The sequence below is a fragment of the Pteronotus mesoamericanus genome, unplaced genomic scaffold, assembly GCF_021234165.1.
Source record: "Pteronotus mesoamericanus isolate MK-2021 breed Mesoamerican mustached bat unplaced genomic scaffold, CSHL_Meso_final contig_164, whole genome shotgun sequence".
Taxonomy (NCBI): domain Eukaryota; kingdom Metazoa; phylum Chordata; class Mammalia; order Chiroptera; family Mormoopidae; genus Pteronotus; species Pteronotus mesoamericanus.
This window is the reverse complement of record NW_026555065.1, coordinates 14,597,223-14,613,595: the sequence shown is the minus strand read 5'-3', so window position 1 is coordinate 14,613,595 and position 16,373 is coordinate 14,597,223. Positions and strand designations below refer to the sequence as shown.

At 43.0% G+C, this 16,373-nt stretch overlaps 1 protein-coding gene across 1 annotated transcript in view; it reads right to left on the bottom strand.

The window, feature by feature from the left end:
- Nucleotides 1-7,389: 7,389 nt before the first annotated feature.
- The window catches only part of MYO5C (myosin VC), a 90,441-nt gene continuing 81,457 nt past the window's right edge, over nucleotides 7,390-16,373 (bottom strand). The window contains exons 36-41 of the mRNA XM_054565417.1: nucleotides 16,141-16,230; nucleotides 13,690-13,840; nucleotides 12,793-13,075; nucleotides 10,186-10,360; nucleotides 9,626-9,706; nucleotides 7,390-8,434 (exon numbers count right to left, since the gene is read on the bottom strand). Of these exons, the coding sequence (XP_054421392.1) occupies nucleotides 8,282-8,434; nucleotides 9,626-9,706; nucleotides 10,186-10,360; nucleotides 12,793-13,075; nucleotides 13,690-13,840; nucleotides 16,141-16,230 (933 nt within the window). The 3' untranslated portion in view covers nucleotides 7,390-8,281. The remainder of the gene's footprint in view (nucleotides 8,435-9,625; nucleotides 9,707-10,185; nucleotides 10,361-12,792; nucleotides 13,076-13,689; nucleotides 13,841-16,140; nucleotides 16,231-16,373) is intronic.

Here is a 16,373-nt window from a genome sequence, read left to right as displayed (position 1 = left end):
GATGAGGATGGATTTGCATACTTGAAAAGTATCAGGATTTGTGTTCAGTCCTCAGCGCTCACTGAGTACTTAGGTTCAAGGAACACTTTCCTGGGGCTTAATTTTGCTCATTACCGAGGCCCTACGTGGTTCAGTCTTCAACAGAGCTGTTCCTAGGGCAGCTGGCACAGGGCCTTTGCAAAGGTGCTCCTAGCTGTTTGTTTGCCAGTGTCCCTTTTAGCTTGGTTGCTTGCCAAGAAGACTAATAGAAGACAAAGGAAAAAGCATTAGCTCTAAAAAATTAAAAAATGCCCTGACTGGTGTAGCTCAGTGGATTGAGCACCAGCCTTTGAACCAAAGGGTGACGAGTTCGATTCCTAGTTAGGGCACATGCCTGGGTTGCAGGCCAGGTCTCCAGTAGGGGGTGTGCAAGAGGCAACCGCACAGTGATGTTTCTCTCCCTCTCTTTCTCCCTCCCTTCTCTTCAGTCTAAAAATAAATAAATAAATAAATAAATAAATAAATAAATAAATAATCTTTAAAAAAATACTAGCTAAAACATTCTTTGGGCATTTCCTGTGCTCAGTACTGTTTTAAACACTTTATCAAATGAACTCATTTGATTCTCACAAAGCCCTGTGAGATGGATGGTATTATTCCTATTTTACAGATGGTACACAACTACCAAAGAACAGAACTAGGGCTTGAACCTGGGGAGTCAGAGGCCAGAGCCCACACCCTAACCCCCTAACCCCCGATGCTATACTGCCTTACCCAGCCTGGCTGTGCTGACGATGTTTGTGCGTGTACACTGATTCTATGGCACCTTATCTGTCACAGGACCTTCATATTAGAAATTGCTTTCAGAATGGTAACTACTCAAATTTTTAAAAAGTTACACTTACAATTTCTGCACATGTTGAACAGTAGCTGAGCTGTTGAGATTTCTTGAAAACTGGTCTCAGAGCCCTTTGTTTGAAACATTTGTCACAGGAGCCAAATACATTAACTAGAAAGGTCTGATCACACATCTTTAACCTAAGATAATGCTGAAAGAGAGATAGAGAGAAAAGGGATGTAAGTGTATGAGAAAAGCCAACAGAAAAAGCATTTTTAAACCTCACCTTCCTTTTATCATGGTAGTTGTCCAGACCTCTACATGTGGGATAAAGTATCTGCAGTTAATCTGTAACCTTTGATTTATTACTACATGCTGGGTCAACACCAACTCGTTTATTTAATCAGTAAGAAAGCATCAGACAATAGGTTTTCTGAATTTATGTTTAACTGGTTATTTTGGCAGCTTGCAGACATGGACACAATTGATTTTTGTGGCACACTATTTCTTTAAAATTGATTTTAGAGAGAGAGGAAGGGAGGGAGGGAGGGGGGTGCAGAGAGAGAGATCTGCTGTTCCACTTACATGTGCATCCGTTGGTTGGTTGCTGCCTGTGCCCTGACTGGGTACTGTCCCGTCTATCTGCAACCTTGGCCTATCCAGATGACACTCTGACTGACCGAGCGACCTGGCCAGGGCCTGCAGCACAATATTAACTCTGCAGGGCTTCAAAATGGAAACTATGGTTGTAATGAATAGTATAATTTGAAACTTAAAAAGAAAAAACTCCCTTCAGGGTAAACTTTTGGAGGAAAGGCAAGAGTCTGAAAATGGCAGAGCCTGACCCCAACCAATGCCATGAGGCTGAGGACATGTGGGGTTGGTTCCCTGCCGGGAATGCAGCATCCCACTTACTAAGCTTGTGGCAGTCACAGACCCAGGATTCCTGCCTGTGCACCCAGGAGTCAACAGGCCCAGGCCACTGAAGGGAGGGCAACCTCGAAGCAAAACTGTCTAGTGGCTAAAGGTGTTGGCTCTGGTTGAGTGGATCCTGGCCCCACTACCTAGGCAAGTTACTTAACCTCTCTGCTAATCTATAAAATGCTAATCTAATAAAATGAGGGTCTTAAAATCCACCTCATAGTGTTATCAGGGGAATTCTAAATAACAGTGTGTGAAGCACTTTGCTCAAGGCCGGAATATAGTGAGAGCTCCAGAGATGTCCCGTTGTCCTGGGAGTGGCTGTAATAGCAGCAGCAGCAGCAGGAAGGAGAAAGCGGGAGGCTGCAGATGCCGACTGAGCAGAGAGGAGCCTATGGCCACAGTGCAGGCAAGAAACGATGAAAACCTGAATGAAGCCAATGCTGTGGGATGGATGTGGACCACATGTAGGAAGGAGAAGGCGCTGGACTTGGCGACGTGTGGAGATGAGGAGAGAGGGAGAAGTCTCTCCTGTCTCCTAGGTTTCTGTTTGGGAGGCGGAGGGGTCGTGGTGCCATTGTTGGAGAGGAAGATCAGGAGGTTGAGGTGGGAGGGGGCAGCCATCGTAGCCGTGCCAACTGAATAAGTGTTCCAAAGAGCAGGCTGCGTCAGCGTTCGAAGACATGACCCCTTGAGTCTCCAGATACTTTGAGGCACTGGTCTGAACATTTTAACAGAGCTGAATTTGCAAGGGATGCATTTGCGGGGCAGGTGGCAGTGGGGATACCTCTGAGGAGAATGTCCATCAAGTGGAGGTCACAATGGGGCTGGAGAGAGAGGAGCTCCTACAGCAAAAGGGTGGCTGGCATAGTTCTTGGGATCGCTAAGTAACAAAGGAGTAGAGGACTGTCCCTTAAGGATGAGAGATCGGAAGGGTACCAGCTTCTGACCACCACAGCGTGCGTGGCCCTGACCCCTCCTAGTGACCCTGGAAGAGAGGCAGGACGTCTGTGCTGTTACAGCTGAGGAAAGGCTGAGGGACGAAATGAGTTCAAAGTCCGTGGTGGAGCCTGAATCTGGACGCAGTGGGCCTCCCCAGCGCTCACCGTTGAGCCAGTGCTGTCAAGGCGCTCTCCTTTGTCACAAGTGAGTTCAAGAATGCCACCGGCCTGCCCACCAGAGCGGGGCCTGTGGGGGGCGGGGGCCTGGTACTGTTGCCCCCGCACCTGCCCAGGTGGCCAGTCACAAGGTTTTCCTGTGGACTCCAAGTAACAGCATTAGGAAGGTAAGCCATAGGTTTTTCAGCAAGGGAGCCCTGTTATTTAAGTGGATTATTCCAGCATTTGTGTTTCCAGAAATAGGTCAGAGAGAGAATGTACAGTGGGAAAATCAACTAGGTCCAGAGATTGTATCACGTTCTGGGGAAGAGGAAATGAGGTCTGGACAGTAGCAACTGCAGGAATGAAAGTCCAGAGGAACCAAGTGGAGAAGGAACAGAAGGACGGCTAGGAGTTATAGAAGAGAACTAGAAAAAATTGTCAATTGTTCCAAATCTGGAGAGAGACAATGTTTTCCTTCCCAAACTGATTTTTTTTTCAAATGATAAGAGCTGCCTATGTTCATTATAAATAATGGAAACAGAAGAGCATGAAGAAGGAAAATTAATCACCCACATGCTCTATGCAAACAAATAATTGACCTTTGTTAGTATTTTGTTTTCTTCTAGTACCTTCATAATCGTATATGTGTATAGCTTTTTAAAAATTAGAATTATATGCTATATATAATTTTCGACATTAGTTTTTTTTTGTTTAATAGTGTTTTTGTCTGCGTATGTCATTGCATATTGACACCGTATTTTGATGGAGACCACAAGTCTTGAGTCATATCAGTCAAATTGAACCACACAAGTAGTATTGTAGCTTTGGTTGGTTAAACATGGGCAAGATACAAATCAAATTTGAAAGATTATAGTATTTTAAAACCATAAATGTTATACATGGTTATTGTAGAAAGTTTGAAAAAATCAAAAAGGTGTAAGGAAGAAAAGCATAATCCCGCTGCCCAGAGAGACTTCTTTTTACATTTTGGTGTATGCAAGACTGGATTTTTAGGACAATTTTTTCATGTAAACTGTTTATATTTTTATATCCTAATGTTTTTCATTTAGTATTTATATCATAAGCTAAATTTAATTTTAGTATCCTCTATTGTACACATTGTTGATAATCCTTTTTATGATGAGGGAACTTTCCACAGCTAGCACAAATATTTCAATGAGCATTTGGACAAGAAAAAGAAAAAAATGCCCCATTTTAACAAGTTTTGATGTGAAGTTGCTCTGCAGAGAGAGTTTGTAGACCTTCTCAAATCTTCCCCTAACCCCACGCCAACCACAAAATTTCTTGGAAATGTTTCACTTAAATATATAATTTAAAAATTACCCCAAACCCAGCATTTTAAAAAAAGGCTAATGCCAAAGATAGAAAGTCAAAAGTGAAAGTCCCCAGTACCTGCCCCGCATTGACGCCCCTCATTTAGATTGGTGCAGATTCTTCTGGACTTTTCTGACACCTTAGAGACGGGGCTGTTAGCTGCTTGTTGTTTTTCACCTAACTCATTCTGTTAGTTCTTTAGATCTATCTGTTTTTCTGGTAATAACTTTAGTATTATTCTATACTATGGAGTATCATGATTTATTAAACTTATCTCCTATCGTTGGATTATATATAGGGTACCTCCAGCTTTTACTTTCAAAATAATGCTTCATTGACCAAATTAAAAATTGGCATATGAACCCTCATACTTTGCTGGTAGGAATGCAAAAAGGTGTGGTCACTTTGGAAAAAGGGTTGGCAGTTACTCAGAAAGTAAAACAGGGTTGTTATCATATGAACTAGTAAATTCACTCCTAGGTATATACCCAAGGTAACTGAAAGCATATATACACATAAAAATTTGTATGTGAATGTTTGTAGCACCATTTAAGCCAAAAAGTGGAAATAATTCAAATGTCTATCAACCAATGGATAAACAAAATGTGTTATATCCATACAGTAGAATGTTATTTGGCAATAAAAAAGAATAAAGTTCTGAAATGTGCTACAACATGGACGAACCCTGACAACATGAAGTTAAATAAGCCAGACAGCAAAGGCCACAAATTATGTTCCCATTTATATGAAATGTCCAAGATAGGCAAATCCACAGAGAAAGTAAGTAGATTAGAGGTTGTTGGGGAGGTGCGGTGAGGGGGTCAGGAGTGACTGCTTAATGGTATGAGGTTCCTTTTTGGGGTGATGGAAATGCTCTAGAATTAGATGGTGAGTTATTTGTTATGTGCATTATATCTCAATAAAAATTATTACTTAAAAGTGCAAAAGACTTGAATAAACATTTCACAAATGCAGCTATCCACATGATCAATAAACATATTGAAAAAACCTCAACAACATCAGCCATCAAAGAAAAGTGAGTTAAAAATCACACTGTGATATCACTACTTACCCACTAGTAAGTACCCAAAATGAAAAATGCTAACAATCTGAAGTGGGGGCAAGGACGTGGAGAACTGGGCCTCTTTCCTTGCTGTTGGGAGTATATATTGGTAAAGCAAAACAAAACAAACAAACAAAAAAATGATTAAGAATGCCATAGTGCTTTATTAATAATAGCTCCAAAATGAAAAAAACCCAAATGTTCAATAGTAAACAAGATAAATAATTTATTGTATAGTCATACAATAAAAAGGAATAAACTATTGATACATATGACAATGTGGGTTATCTCAAACTTACTATGACTAATGTTTAGTGTCAAAAACCTCTTTCAGTTCCATACACTGTGTTCTGAGGCTTCTATTGACATGCAGAGTGTCACCTGGATAAATTTTAAAAACTGATTAAATGATTTTAAAGACAATTAACTTTTTCCCTGATGCCAATACTAAATGTATTTTAAAAACAAAACATATTATTTCAAAAGGAGTGCATGTGAATTGCAGAAAAATTAGAGCAAACACCACCAGCCCTCACCTGTGCTCCCACCGCACAGAAAGACCACAGTTAACACCTTGCTACGTACGTATCTGAACACTTTCCTGAGCTCTCAAGGAATAGTCTAATTTAATGTTAACGCATACATACCTTCCAGGGAGTTAACACTCGGAACTGATCAGCAGACAGGTGAGAAGTTAGAGCCACCGGCCGGAAGGCGCAACGGGGACTGCAACACAACTAATCTCCTTATCTGGGCTTTACGGAGCTGCTTCAGTCCTTCCCACAGAGACCCGCGTTCCCTGCTGGGGTCCTCGCTGCCATTTGCATCACGTACTCGCCCCTTGAGCCCTTTGCCCAGTCACGCTGCCAGGTGCCCTCAGAACCCCCATGGACCAGTTTTTTGGGCTAGTCCTCTGCTCTCTGAGGAGGCTGAGTTCACAGGTTTGACCCCGTGAATCTGCAACCTGCTCCATGGAGTAGCCCGGACGTTCACCCGTGACTGGATGTTATCAGCAGCCCCCTCGCCGCCCCCCGCCCCCAGTCCTCCTCCTACCAGCACCTCATTACTTTGGGCCACCGCTCCCCTCTTCAGCCTTGAAGAATTGATCGAGCCTGTGGGGTGAGTGCTCCCCTCTCCCCTTTTCCATGCATACATTTCTTAGCCTCTGCAGGTCCTCTTGTCTTGTCCCCCCCCCCCCCCAAAAAGATCTACTCCTCCCCAAGGCTGACCAACAACACCCCACCCCCAGTCCTGCCACCCTAGTGGGGCTTTGCTCCTGCACGTCTCCCACACTCTACAGCATCCAGATGAAGGGATGTTAGGAGGTGGACCGGCTCGCCAGGATTGCACAGGCCAGCGGCGGAGACGGGCACCATTACTGGCTTAGAGCCGAGGGCAGTGCTGTAACACAGGCTCGGCCCCAAGTTACAGAGCCGGAGAGGGAGGGAGATGGGCTCCACGTGGCACAGGGAAGGTCTGGAAGGGGCACGGAGAGGCCCTGGTGCGGGTCAGAAACCCCGCCGCCTCATTCTGGGGCAGCCTGGGAGGCCCCCTGAGATGCAGCCTGGGCCAGGGCTTAGTGCCGGTTTACTTCCTCTTTAGAAATTCTTACATATGTCGTGTAAGATATTATGACTCCATAAAGATTCCAGCATCTTTAAGTATGATCCTTGAAGAAAGGCATTAAAATTTGTGTACTTAAGAAGAATATAACCTCCTAACAATGAAAAGAACGTGACCCAATTCATATGGGAATTTATTTCATCAATTAAAATAGTACAAAGTTCTACTTTTCATTTCTTCATAGACAGTCTAAATGAACTAAATTAAATTTCTCATAATATGGAAAGACATTATTACATATTAGCAGGTGATGTTGCTTCATAATCGTGTATTATTTCCACTTCTAAGACAGCTGTCTGTGTAACAGAATCACACCTACTGCCTGCAACTCTGTCAGAAACAGAGGGGCCGGGTGGGATTCTGGGGGTGTTGCACAGGGCCCCAGCCCCAGGTGAGGAGGGCTTATCATGACGTTTTATGGTCTGAAAGAAGGAACGAGGTACGGGAGTGGGGTGGGGGGGGACAGGGAACAGTCACTTCCCATAAAACTTGGGAAACACAGACTTCTCAAAAGGAGGAAACTGATATAATTCTTCATTTATTTTTATGAGGAAATTTTAAAACATATTTGAATGCTGATAAGATAGAGAAAATCATTAAATGGTTTTCGAAATTAAATCTAAATTTTAGATTGTCTTTTAAATCTTAGTTTTTAAAAGTTATTTTGTGAAAGACATTAAACAATGAAAAATGATGGCAAATATGTTGGCAGACGAAGTTTAAAGAAATGTGCTTTGGAGGAGATGATAAGTCATGTGTCAATTAAGCTTTAATGATAACATGTTGGTTTAAATAGATAAATACATAAAATACTTCATATGATTCATTTCAGATTGAATATTCTCTTAAAAATTAGGGGGTCCGAAATAATAAATACTTCTTTATGCAGGAGCATTTTTAGTAAAAAGCATCAGTGAACCACACCCTCCCTGGCCCCTCCCCACCAAAGGCAGGGTGAGGACTTCCAGCAGCTCTGGGGCCAAGTGGGGTCACTATCTGGAAGGCTCAGTCCTGGATTCCACTGCGGCTTCGTAAACACACCCAGGCTTCACATGAACCTTAGAAAGTTTGGGAGACACTGTGTCCCCCAATCTTATGCCCCTCTGGGTGGAGCCCTGTCACAAAATAGATCTAGGCCAAGAGACACGTGGAAGAAAATAGGAGCCTTCCAGAGTTCTAGTAAAAGCCAGCTGAGATTCCCAGGCTGGACAAGGCGGCAGCCGGGGCACGTTAATTTTCACAGAATGTCGGTGGGAATGGCACCACTGGGAGCGAGAGAAGATGTGGCCCATTGGGGAGAACTCTTAGTTTCTTCCTTAAATCATAGGAGAGCGTTATCCAGTTCCAATTAATAAACCACATCCCTCATATTTGACCTTCATTTAGCTTTTGAGGGAAAAGTGCATCTCTCTCTTTTTCCTGCTATAACCTGTTGAGAAAGCCTAGCTTGAAACTGCTGGGGATCTGGATCATTTCCAGAGCATGGGGAGAAGGGGTGAAAGGAAACATGACTTGAAAGAGATATCCGGTATCCAACATCAGCTGGGAGGAGTCCTCTCGGCTGTTTAGGAGAGCCTGAAATTAGAACCAGAGGAAACGCGAATGAGGAAACGTGTGCGTTCTGCTTTCTTGCTCTCTGGAAGTTAGGAGTAAGGAAAACACAACAACCCTATCTCTAGTGACACTCCTTTCAAAATCAGGGGAGACTACACCAAAGAGCTTGAAACCAGCCCAGTTCCAAGGTGGAATGGTCTACCCCAGACTCCCGGATCGGCTCTCGTGAGTGTCCCCTTGCCCTGTTTCACTGCAGAAGTCAATTTCCCACAGGATGGACCAACTAAATCGATCTGTTTTCTCTTCTTATCTATCCTTATGGCATAATAAGAAGCCCAAATATGAATAGACCTCAAGCATTAAATTTTTATTGCACTCATCTTTCTTTTTATTCAATGGTTTGCAAACTTTTTTGGTTGGTCTTAGGACCCCATTAATACTCTTAGAAATTATTAAGGATTCCAAGAGCCTTTGTGTATATGGGTCCAACTACTGATATTCACCATATTAATAACTAAAGCAATAACTTAAAATGTGTTTATTCATTAAAATAACAAGAGCAAACCAATACATGTTCATATAGTGTTATTAAAAAAACTGTATTTTGAAAACAAAAAAGATTAGTGAGAAGTAGTATTGTCTTATATTTTTGTAAACCTTTTTAATGTCTGACTTAATGTGATAGGTGGAATCTCAGATCTTTTGCATTCAACCTATTGCAATATATTATTTTGGTTGAAGTGTAAGAAAAAAAATTGGTCTCATGCAGACATGTAATTGGAAAAGGAAGACTTTGCAGACCTCCCAACAGGGTCTCAAGGACCCCCAGGGACCCTGGAACCAAACTCTGAGAACTGCTGCCCTAGTTCATTGGGTAGGAAACTTTGGGGATTAAAATAAGGAAAATGGGTACACAGGCCTCTGTTTCCATTCAGCCTCTGCTCGCCTGCATAGCATGCAAAGACTGAGAAGAACAAGACCTGCTGAAGAACTAAGAATGTGAGTCATGTCTGGTGTTTGCGTTGCCTTCCCACAGGGCTAACATGGGTTCTGAAAACCGGGGAATCTGACAGAGAAAATTCCTGCTGCTTTTTCTGGGTGCCTTTGGGGTGCATATTTCGTGAATGCACTATAATCCTGGCTTTCTGTAGTGTTAATTAAATATCACTTTCTCATACTAACAATTAAAAGGCACATTCTTAAGGATCTCACCTGCACTTTGCGAACGAAGGATGGAGTCACTCTTTTCTCGAAGTCATCTATAGGTGTGTAGGAATTAAGGATCTTTATGATCTGGAAACCATACAGGAGATGGTGTTAGGGCATGAAAAAAGAAAAAACAATGGTTCTGGTGGTTTTGGAACAGCTGGGAACCACAGGTAGCTCTTTTATACTGTAATTTGGCTCTAGGAACCATGCATTTTTTCTTCCCAAGAAGAGAAAACAAGGTGAGGAGTGCATAGAAGGGAGCAAAGACAAATAACACGATCAGATGGCAGTAAGACAGTTCTCCACGTCCAGCCTCCACCCTCTACCCCGCACATCTGTAAGTTTAGTGAGGAAGGAATGTGTCATATGCACTTCTGTGTTTTTAAGGCCTGAGTTATTATTTAATAAATGTTAATTAGAGGGTGGGATATGGGAGATACTGTGCTCCCCCAAAAGCACACAGAGACTCAGGTGCACCCCATGGCTGGCTAGGCCAGAAAAGATGACACCGATGATAAGATCTGTGGGTGAAGATCAGGGAGACACTCGGCAAGCCTGATTACCTGCACAGCCGACAGTGAGGTACAGCGTTCGTAGATCTCCTTGGCGTCGCTGTCTGTGGTCTTCTTGACCTGAAGCAACCAGGCTGCCTGAGAGAGAGGTTCCAAAGTTTCTTTGGCCAAGCTGTTCTGCAAATTCTTATCTTTAAGCCATTCTTCTAAGTAACTGATGTTGCACCTGGAGTTAAAGCCAGAGGAGCAGAGAACAGTGGGCAATCCATTCAGAACACGCTAGTCCGGCAGTTTCTTCATTTGTCACATGAGGCGGTTGGATCATGATTCATGGTTCTAAGGATCATAAGGCTTTCCTTCAGTTCACTGGGTCTTTTTAATTCTCCTTTTTGAAATAGGGCTGAAACCTACCTCAGAGGGTAGGTTTCTCTTTCTTTCTCATAGGTTTATGAGTTATGAGGCATGGGTTTTAGTCCTACCAATCTACTGTGTGTGCTTGGAAAGTTACTCAACCTCTCTGGTACATGAGAGTGTTGCGAATGCTCATACATTGCTAGTGGGAATGTAAACTGGTGTAGCTGCTAAGGAAAAGAGTTTGGAAGTTCCTTAAGGTGTTAAACAAAAAACTACCCTATGACCCAGCAATTCAACTTCTAGATATGTACTCAAGAGGACATGTTCACACAATAATTGTCCATAAATGTTCATAGCATTTAATTTAGCCCCAAAATGAAAACAACACAAAGTTCCATATGATATATTATTTTTGTAACTCATGACTAGGAGCAAAAAAGAATCAGGGCCTAGGAAAATCTTTCTCTCTTCCTGGAACTGGTCCACTGCACCACACCCGATGAGACCAAAGAGCCCGTGATGTTTTGTTTTTCATCCAGGCAGCCAGAAAGCCCAGAGCTGGTTTTCAAGCTACTCTATCCACTGCTTCAATTTTTTTCTTTTCTTTGGTCTTGATCTCCTACTTGTTTTATTGTTCATGTTTTATTGTTGTGTTGCTTGCGTTGTCATTGGAAAGCCAGCACAAATCCTGGTGGGCCTTGCTCACGGCAGGAGCTTAATAAATATCTGAATGAGTGGCCGCCTCTAAAATGCACGTGCTACTCAGAGCAATTCACTGTAACGGCATCACTTCTCTGGTGGCCACTTGCAGTTAGTGAAAGGAAGCAGCACAGAGCACCTGCAGGAACAGGTGCTGCATGTCCTGAAAGCAGCTATTTACAGCAGTGGTCCCCAACCTTTTTGGCACCAGGACCATTTTTGTGGAAGACAGAGTGGGGCAGAAAGAGGCAGAGCTCAGGTGAGCTTCACTGGTGGCCCAGTTCCTAACAGGTCGCAGTCTGGGGGTTGGCGACCCCTGGTTTACAAGGTCTAGAGCTGCGAGTCTTACTCATGTCCACTGTCACTCCTGTCCCATGTTCACACATCTTGGGGGACCTACTGATAGAATGAGAGTAGCAAAGGCTCTGGTGGCACACGTAGGTTTATGGCTTTACTTAAATGAGGGTGGAAACCTACCTCAGAGGGTAGGTTTCTCTTCATTTCTTAATGAAGAGAAAAAGGCCCACAAAGCTCAGTCCGTCTGACTACCCTCACAGCTGAAAACCATAACCTGGTGTCACGGGAATTGGCCAGCCTGGTTTGTGCAGATGTCTGGCTCCAAGTTTCACTAATGTGGAAAGATGTAATAGGTGCCTCAAGTTTATTGCTTGGCCTGATATGCTTCCGTTGTCCCCTTCCCTGACCTCATTACCATCTTCTCACTCTGGCTTCTCACATCACATATAGGTATCAAATCCCTGGACATATTGTAAAAATCTCATATGTCTACCCAATATTATGTGTTTTCTAATTACTTGACAGCATTAATTCAAACAATAGCTCAGGGTCTGTGTTTCCTCAGTTTAGAGATAAAAAGAAGTCGACACACCTCAAAATTGTGGATTACCATTCTCCAGGGTGAATTCCAAATGCCTTAGCGGGGCATTCCAGACCCTCCCAGTCTGGGTCCAATCACTGCTCTACCTGCTCCCAAAACACACCTCGGCCTAATCCAGACAGAGGTGCCTTCTGCTGCCGGAGGAGGGTCCTCACTCAGCTCCACCACTGGGGCCTTTGCTCGCCTCATTTCCCCCGCCTGGGAAGGGCTTCTCCCTTGTTAAAATCACTCAACAGACAGCTCTCAGGCTTCTTTAACTTTTCTGTCCTTCAAAATCTCTCTTTTCTGAAGCACTTTTCGTATCACTTGTTCCTGACTGACTCATTGTTCCCCAGAGTTACTAGCTATTTTGAGCTTCTCGAGGGTAGGGCTCAAATTGCCCTTCCTTTGGGTTCTTGCTCTCTCCCAGGTAGTGCTCCTCACCGAGGTGGTGGGCAATGATTACTGGTCGAGTGTATGAGAACCATAGAGGGGTGGACTTACATACAATTACTAGTGAGAGGGCATGGTGCAGAGGGGCGGGAGCGGGGCTGGGCATCAGATGGCAGACATCTCCAAGGTTCTAAGAATCATCTTGTACACACAGCCTGCACGCCGCCCCCCAGCAGGGCAGCTCTTGCGGAAGGAGGGCCGGGAGCGTGGCCTCGGACTCTACGAGCACTCTTCCCCGGTAGCCCCCCTGGAGTAAGCTGGTTCACAGGTTTTACCTGATCTGCATCCCTTTTCTGCAGGAGCACATGTCTTTGCGCAGGAGGAGGCTGTTCAGGGTGACCGCCCCGATCAGGAAGAAGAGCTGCTTCACAGCCTGCCTCACGAGCTCGGGGTCCAGGCCATTCTGGCACATGGTGCTGTAGAAGTAGCTCAGCTGCTGCAGGACGGAGGCCATCGTGTAGGCGTCTGTGTCGTCTATACTGGACGACCGCTTCCGGAAGCCTGTGGGCTTCAGCCCAGAAATGCCCTGCAGGCTCTCGTACTCCAGCATGCCTGGCACTGCGGGGGAGATGCAACTTTTTTTGCACTCACAGTGGGCATAACCAGAGGGCACTTCTCACGGCTCTTATCTGTTTCAGGAGGTGACATTTTCTACTAGAGTTAATAGTGGACGTGGTGGTGACAAAGAAAGCAAGAGAATCAGGGACTGGGGAGCACCAGGCTTTGGGAGTGGGTGGGGGTGCACCTGGAGCACCTCTTCTTTCAGAATCACAGGAAAGAGCACAGGTTAGCACAATAGCTCATGGTCTGGAGCCATTGAAAGCTGAAAGTATTTAAATTTCAGAAAATTGAAGAGCATGTGTAAGGTTTGAGAGGGACTATAGGATTTCAAGAATACTTGGCTAAGACCCAGGATTAGCCACATAAGTAGCAGCAATTCTCCCAAGGTTTTCCCTTCAGGGTGCATCACCCTACGGAAGGAAAACTATGAACCAGGTACTTTTATATGTGTAATTGTTCCAAGCAAGCAAAGAAAAAGTAGACATATACACTACTAAATCTTCTTGGTTTTAAAATTATATTCTGTGTAGTCATACATTCCATACACATGATTTATTTCTTAAGGGTTCAATGTTGCTATAAATATTTTTGGTTATCAATTCTTTTCTTACCTATTATTGGCTGAATGTTATTTTCCATTACGATAATGAACTGATGGTATATTCGTATAGCCACATCACTGAGAATCTGTCTGTATTCTGATAGGTCAAAGTTGTTCAAGCAGTTCTTATTCTGATGTGGACTGTTATGTTTCATGAATTCCTGAAAGTAATTTTGAGCATATAAAATATTAAAACAATGTACATATGTAGGAAATTAAAATACTATCTCTACTAATGGTATTATAATCAGCTGCTCCTATATTCCCACACTTTAAAAGTTAATGCCTGATTTGTTTTTAAATAGTTCTTGATTTTTGGGTAGCACTTATTTTCTGTAACTAACTAATGTCACTGTACTGCCTACTCCATCAAATATGTGCCCCCAGAACCTATAAACCACAGCAGAAAGTCACTTCTATGGAAGTGCATAGAAAAAACTGCAAAGGAGCCAAGGAAACAAGTGCTGTAAGAGGTCAGTAGATAAATGAGATTCCTAACTTTATAATTACAGAGTACAGACTAATCTGAAATATAAAATGTTGGTTATGAACTGCATGGTCATGTCTCCCCCTTATCCCCAGTTCACATGTTTAAGTCCTTACCTCCAGTGAGGCTATATTTAGAGACGGGGCCTCTAAGAAAGTAATTAAGGTCACATGAAGTCATAAGGGTAGGGCTCTCATCTGTTAGTAAGAGTGTCCTTATAATGAGAGACACTACAGAGCTCCGTCTCTCGCTTTCCACCCCCATGCACAGAGGAAAGGCCATGTGAGGACACAGCAAGAAAGTGGCCGTCTGCAAGCCAGGAAAAGAGGTCCCTCCAGAAACCAGGCCTGCTGGTGCCTTGATCTGGACTTCAGTCTCTAGAACTGTGAGAAAATAAGTTTCTGTTGTTTAAGCCACCCAGTCTATGGTATCTTGTATGTAGCAGCCCAAGCAGACTAATACAATATGTTTAACATGTTAAAAGAGAGAAAAGAAAAAGAAAACAAAGACAAGAATAGGACATTATGCTCAAAGGCAGAGGTAAAAAAGAGCTAGTAACATTTTAGAAATAAAAGTACAGTAACTGAAAAAACACTCAGGGAAAAGAACATTGTATACATGGCTGAAGAGGGCAAAAATAGGATTCAAATATAAATGCTGTTGAATAACATCCTCTTCCATTAATGTCTCATAGATGCCAGTTTGTCTTAAATGGATGATCTGTACCCCCTCCCCACTTTGGTATTCCTTTCAGTCAGAGCTTGGATCTTCTTTAGTTATTTCTCCTTTTGTTCTATGGTAGTAGTAGGAATACTTTCATATTTTATTTTACTTTCTCTCCATTGGGACAGTTGGCTCTCCATGTAGAAGAAGGTGTAGGATCATTACCTCACAAATCAATGTAGAATAGTTAATCATACCAATTTTGGATAAGTAACAGCATAATTATAAATTCTAAATTTGAACTGTAAGAGTTTAGAAGACAGTAAGAGAATATTTTCATGATCTCAGGGTAGAGAAGAATTTCTTAAAATATAACATAACATGTTAAAGTATAATATAAAAGGACAGGATAGATTTAAGTACATAAAAATTCAAAAATTGTGTATGACAGAGAACTCCATAAAGAAAATTAGAAGACATGCCACAATCTATCCATAATATATAAAGATATCTTATAAAGAAATATAAAAGGATTTTAAAAATTTATTTATAGGAAAATAAAAATAAAAAATGGATATAAGTAGGCAGTTTAAAAGGAAACCCAAATGACCAAAAAGCATATGAAATGATGCTTGATCTCCCTGGTGATCAAGTAATTTTAAGTTAAGTCAACGAGGTACTGTTTATGCCCATGAGATTGGTAAATAATATGTCTCTCAGTATCAAGTGTTGGTGAAGGTATGAGACTCCGGAAACTTCACTGTTGGTGGGACTGTACAATGTTGCAACTATTTTGGTAAAACCCCTAACAGCCGTTTTGGTATTTGGTCACGGAAGTTGTGCTCCGTGGGTGCCGTGAGTGCTCCTTTCTGACGTCAGCCTCTTAGAGGCAGAGTCACATGGCAAAGGATTTACAGGCTTTGGAGGAACAACCCGAGAGAACATCTCTGAAGAAACAGCCATGTGGAACTAAAGGCTGTATTTTAGGCATAATACTAAAAACGTCAGACTTTCACAACCAGAAAGAAACTTAAAGATTATCTAATCTACCCCATTGATTCAAAACTCAAGGAAACAGAGGCTCAGCACCACGCCCAGTGTGTTAGGTTCCTTTCAGAAGTCTTCTGCTTGTGACTTCTGTCTACCTGGCGCCAGGAAGCTGGCCTCCTGGGTGAGGAGGAGAGAAAGCCAGTGGGGCAGAGGCTGTCCCTGGAGCCGGGCGATCCCGTTCCCCACCCCTGGAGTGAGCCCTGGCTTGTGAGCAGGTCACCGGCCAGCCGGCACAGAACACAGAGCGGGCCAGTGTCCTACCTCTTCTCCACTGTACTGCTTCAGGCAATTGAGGAAATGACAAGTATTGGAAAGCCAAAAGGACAGCATCTCAAAGTCTTCTAAATGTTCCTTAAAGAAAAAAAAAAATTAAATACAAAGGTGGAATTGGTAATTACTGGTGCCTCTGAGCCAAGACCAGACCTATCTTACCTGTTTCGTTAGTGGCATGAATTCTTCTTTTATTCATGAAAGCCTTTATTACATTTGTACTA